The following is a 6,000-nucleotide window of genomic DNA, read 5'->3' as shown; positions in this document are numbered from 1 at the left end:
TCGCTGCCTTGTTTTTGATGAATGCTTTTATTACTCCACTGTATTTTAATGTTGGCCATCATAGCGGTACTCGTAGAGCAAAGTATTTTTGAGGAGTGGTGCATAGAGTTTGAGAACCACTCGCTAAAATACAGATCATAAACAAACTGCAAGACTGCTTGACTATCTCGCCCGCGCGTGCCCGCGTATGCGCGTGAGCGTCGTCCCTCGGAGGCTGTGACCGTCTGTGCTGGGTTGTGCTGTGCTCGGCGCTGTGCTCGGCTCACAGCTAGCAATGGCGCTGCGGGCTGTCCAGCTCCTCTCTCCGCGTCTGCTTCTCGCCGCGGCTTGGCTTTTGCTCGCTAGCGGACCCCAGCCAATTCTGTCCTGTCCGAGTCGGTGTTTATGTTTCCGAACCACTGTGCGATGTATGCATCTGAATCTGGAAACAGTACCGGCTGTCTCTCCGCAGACCACCATTCTGTAAGTCGCACCCGATTTTCTTTTCTCTTCACTCAAACGGCAACGAGAGAGCCGAGATTGTGCATGCTAAGGGAACCATTTCCGTCCAACATTTAAACCCTCGTGATAACCATTATTGTCCATCGTTTTGTTGTTGTTGTTGTTTTAAGTTGCAGTGGCGTAAGCAACTTTCTCGACCACTGATTTCACGTTGCGCACAAATGCTTTTGAACGTGGCGGTATCTCTTTCAATATGTCCCAGGAAGTTTTCAACAACACCTGCTGGTGAGTTTAGCTGTTGGAACGCTGGAGTCTGGAGGGGTTAATAGTCAGGGTTTTTGGGGTCACACAGCTGCTGAAGGGGCGCTGCTTGGACAATGTGGAGTGTGAAAGTCAGTCAGTGGGGGTTCTAGCGGCAATAGTCATGCTTTTGCTGGTTGCTTGAATTTGGAAAGTTCGAATACCCTCGTTGAAGGACACTACTGACCACTGTGTGATTAAGTTATTGTTATGGAGCAGTTGGCTTCCTCGTGTTTTTTTTTTTTTTTTTTTTTTGCCGTTGTTGCTTTTGTTCTATTCTATCCCTGAGGGAAGGAATACTGTACTTGTCATTCATGAAAGATTTGTTACTGTGCCCTAGACATCCAGAAGATGACGATGTCTAATATTGTAACTTCAGAGTTGCAGTAGCCTGTCGCTGGTGTGTAAAACCTTAAAGGAACTGTTTTTTTTCCTGACACCTTTTAAAATGGGAACATATTGATCTTGTGTTATTCATAACTGGTAATGTGTAGGAAAATCAAAAGCCGAAAGTCAAACAAGAACAGTGTAGATTTTCGAGACTCTACTCAATCATGATTTTGGAGCCGATGTCCGAGCAGTGAGTTCAACAAAGAAACAATAACGGATAATCGATCAGAAGATGGACCATTCTTTCCAATCGATTTAAGCAACTTGTTTTTTTCTCCCCCCAATTTTCCTGCTGTAGACTGCAAATTTCCCCAGTGTGGGACAAATAAAGTTTATCTTATCTTATCTTAATTATTGGACAGTCAACTTTTACGGGGGATTGGGACCTGGCCCATGAATAGGCACAATTTGCATAAAACCATCACCCATTGAAATGCATTGTGGAAAAATAATAACAGTTTAACCTTAAACATATTCCCCAAAACATTGATAAACATCATTCAAAACATTGAAAATTCTGTTGCGGGGACCCAGCACCCCCTTCCCCCCCCAAAAAAACCCCTAAAATAAATCTCAAAAATTGGGGAGAACATTTGAAAAAACCCCATCTGACTAGTAAAAATAAATAAATAAACTCAATTTATTTGCAATACAAAATATTTATTTATTTATTTCAGCGAAAAGCTTGAAATCGACGAACATGACTTGCCTTCATGGACCACACAATCCTGTACCTTTTTAGCCCTAAACCGAAAACAGTTACTTTGAATATCATGAAACGTCCCTGCCTACGGGGTCAGTTAGTACAGATAATATCAGCTTGGGAATGTACCTGCACCATTTTCAGCCCAGAAAACGTCAAGCGCTTCAGGATGACGTTGACTGAGAGAAAGAACTCACACAGAACCACTTCTTCTGACATTATCTACTGCTAATGACATATAAATGGAATGGTACCCACAAAGGAACTGCTTATGTACTCTTGACCTCCTTATTAGGGAACATAACTGGACTTTTTTTGACCTTGAAAATGTACAAAAAGATAACATTGAACTTCAATATTACCTCACTGTCATATATTAGTGCAGATTGTCCTTTGCAAGACAGAAATTGAGTCAGACTGAACCCCTTTCTGACTGAGTGTACCAAGCTGAATAGCTCCCCTTTTCACACTGGAGTCAATACAGACGCCAATCAAGCCAACTCCTCAAATACATTGCCGCCTTTGTGTGGAATTGGCACTGGGATCCAGTGTCGAAAGGTCCAATGCACTGACCTATTAATAGTTACACTCTGCCAGGAAACAGGAGGACAAAGAGGCATCTTAGTCAGCTTGAACCGAACCAGCCACGATCCAGAAAATGGCCTTGTGCTTTAACATCTGGTGCCACCCCATGACAGCCTTGCAGTGAACTCATGGTCCAGCCCAGACCAGACCAAAACAGCCTAGACACACCCCACACCTCACCCCCACCCATCCTTTGCCACTGCAATAAGAGTATTGTTTAGGTGTTCGAGCAGGATGTCTAAATTTGTTGCAGGGTTGATACAACACAAGTGCATGTTGTCATTTCCTGGATGCTTTCATGCTTGAAAGCTTTGAAGTCAAAGCCACTCGTTGGCTCTCCTCCCGTCTGTTATCAGGTCAGGACATGAATACCTGGCTGCCTGATATTTCACACACAGCTGACCCTGTGCAGTAGAAATAATTTAAGAAAAAAGTCTGTTGCCCCTGCAAAAACATCTATTGGCGTGTATTAAATGCAAATAATTTATAATGGAGTCAAGCCCTCCCCTTTCAAGTACTGTCTACCATTTATTAGTGGTAGAACAAAAAACATATGTTAATCGCATAATCGGTTTTGATTTAAAATATGTGAGTGTATCAAATCAAACCAAATGAAATTGTTCCACAAATATAGTGAGATGTGCATCTACCCTATTGAATCAAATAGAATCGTAATCTCTGAATCAAATTGTTCCACTTGAAAATGAATCATCCTTGAATCATTTGGCGCCTCATGTGTCGAGATATTGAATCGTCTTTATAGGCGAGATGCACACTCCTACTCTCTCTCTCTCTCTCTATTTTTTTTGTTTGTTTTGTTCAAGTAACAAATAGTTACTCAATAACAGCTTGGGATCTCCCCAGGAAGAGTTGGGTTGGTGGATTCCTTCCTAAAGCTGCTTCTTCTGCTGCCGGACCCCGGATCAGCGGTAGTAAATGGATGGATGGGTGATATGTAGCTGATTTAGGATTTTACTGTCATTATTTTATTTTTTTCCAAAATTGGGTGAAATAAATTTTTTTTTTCAGAGGAAGATAGAATGATGTTTACACTACTGGTTAGCTGGAAATACATTATATTTATTTATTCTCAGTGAATGCTGGGTTTGTTGTTCGGTCGTGTATATAGTACTGGTAATTGGATGCAAATATTTGCTGTTTAAAGGCTACATAATTATGATCAATGGTACTATTTGAGCAGTCCAATTAAGGCGATATAATGAATCTTATACAGTATGTTCATTTTCAAAAAAACAAACAAAAAAAATGGCACTAAAACACTCAGGCTTGCTGCCAAACACTTTTCTTCAAGATATTTGCAGGAAACGGTAATGTTTTTCCCTCAGTATTTTTTCTGGCAGCCACGTGTTTTTCAGCTGTTTTCTCTTGGGATTCTAGGCATGCTAGTACATTATATTCCCTCACAGCAATTACACATCGGTATAGTTTCTCAAGGATTTGGATAAGAGATATATTTTTCCAACATTGGATTGGATGTTTTAATGTCTGTTTGTACCAGTACAAGTACTGGGCTAATGGTGAAATTACCTTCGAATTGAGTTGTGGATTTTAAATGATTTTGTTAGCATTACTAGTTACAATAGCATGTTGATCACATTGTTGTGATTTAGTATTTTAGGAGGGATTTGTATTGGCTTCTTCGCGCATCATAGTATTGCACTAATTAATTGCATCGCACAAGGGGGAACCCCAGGGATGCACTGGATTCCACCTTGATTTATTTGTTGCTCAGAAACAATGCTGTAGTAGTGTGACCCTACTAAAGGGCAACAATGCATAAACATGAATAAATGTGCAGCCGACCCCCACATATCATGACGATCCCCCTATTTGCAAATTTATTTCTAATGTTCAAAAAAAGTAAATATTTTTTAAGATAGTCATCCATCCATTTTCCAAACCGCTTATTCTCACAAGGGCCAGGGGCGTGTCGGGGACTATATCAGCTGTCTTTGATGCATACGCGGGTTACGACCTGAACTGGTTGCCAGCCAGTCGGTTTTTTTTTTGTTTGTTTGTTTTTTTAAATTAAAAAACATTTTTCAGTCAGACTCAATTACTATTTTTTAGCTAGAAAGCTTATTGGAGTTTTGTTTAGTTTTTTTAACAGGAAATTTTCTGGGTGGTTAAAATTAAAACTTTGCTGGCATGTTCATGCATTCTACATAATTACTTGGTTAGTAGTAGTTGTTCAAATGATTAAACAGGTTTGTTGTGTTGCCCGTTTTTGAGGGACCTTACCCATTGGCTTAATTTCCTCCACGTCGCTTTAAAGGGAACCTTGATTGTAATAACGTGAGCTTTGTGTGTGTTATTTGGTTGGCATAAATCATTTCCAGTTTAATACATTTTGTAGAAACCTTATTTGAATATATATTACCATTGTTGTTTTCGTCGATGCATTCTGGATAGTGACATAACATGGTTGTGCGCTGTTTTTAGCAGTCACAGTATTCTGTTAGCAGTGACGAACACCTCTGTTCAGCCTTTTCAATTCAAACCAAACCGTGGTCAAATTGAAAATGTCACATTGATATCAAATGTTGATGAAAATGTCAAATTGATGTCTTGTTCACCTGAGTAGCTGTGGTCCACGAGTCGGACATGCATGTCTCTGTCTCTGTTTGTTTCCTCCTCCAGTGGCAGGGCTGCAGTTACTGCAGAAGAGGCTTGGTTCATGGTGAGCACCGCACGTAAAAAGAGTCTGGCCAACTCGCTTTGCAGGCGTAATCTTGCAGCCCAGCCTCAGTGACACACACTATGATACAGTACACCCTCAATCACATTGTGTCAATAATAATAATAATAATAAATGCTCTTGCAATGCGAGGTCCTGGTCTTATTCGGCGGTGTTGTCACATTGCGTACAGCCGATCAGCTGCACCAGCGCCTGCCAATGACCACGGTCATGAGCCAGGTCTGCTGCGTCCTCCAGGGTAAGCCCCTGGTGCTGGAGATCCTCCCTGATGACATCAAGCCATCTGGTTTGGGGTCTGCCGCGTGGCTTTTTCCAGCCGGCTGTAGCTGGGCCAAATGAAAAGATGACATGAGTGGGGTGTTCCAGGGGTAATCGGAAGAGATGTCCAAGCCAACGGATGTCCCTCTGGGCTGCCAGTCGAGATGCGGGGGGCTGAAGGGTACATTTCTGGAGGTGTGAATTAGTAACATGGAGGTGCCAGCTGGTGTTCATGATGGTTCTGAGTGACCTGCACTCAAAGCCATTGATCCTCTTGGCCAGTTTTGTTTAAAGGGCAGGATTCTGCACCATACAAGAGAATGGGAAGAACTGCTGTATTATAGATACGCATCTTGGTCTTTTGGGACACTGAGTGGTGGCGCCAGAGGGGCCGCCATTGCGACTGCATAGCTCCAGCTGCGAGGCCGCGTCTGCGGTCGATCTCTGTCTTGAGATCATCCTTGCTTGTAATGTTGGAGCCCAGGTAGATGACAGAATCGACGACTTGCACTTCATCTGAGCCAAAAAAACAGGAGGGATGGGTGGGGTCTGTCACCAAATTACATACGTTTTGTTTTCTGCCATTTACTTGGAGGCCCAGCTT

At 42.2% G+C, this 6,000-nt stretch overlaps 1 protein-coding gene across 2 annotated transcripts in view; it reads left to right on the top strand.

The window, feature by feature from the left end:
* Positions 1-235: 235 nt before the first annotated feature.
* The window catches only part of pxdn (peroxidasin), a 47,055-nt gene continuing 41,290 nt past the window's right edge, over positions 236-6,000 (top strand). For both annotated transcript variants that reach the window (XM_086127609.1, XM_086127608.1), the window contains exon 1: positions 236-462. In XM_086127609.1, coding sequence (XP_085983735.1) covers positions 275-462 — 188 coding nt within the window. In that variant the 5' untranslated portion in view covers positions 236-274. The remainder of the gene's footprint in view (positions 463-6,000) is intronic.

The sequence above is a fragment of the Hippocampus guttulatus genome, chromosome 13, assembly GCF_054856545.1.
Source record: "Hippocampus guttulatus isolate MCC_2025c chromosome 13, RoL_Hgut_1.0, whole genome shotgun sequence".
NCBI lineage: Eukaryota > Metazoa > Chordata > Actinopteri > Syngnathiformes > Syngnathidae > Hippocampus > Hippocampus guttulatus.
The sequence above is the reverse complement of the archived record's forward strand: the minus strand, read 5'-3'. Positions and strand labels throughout refer to the sequence as shown.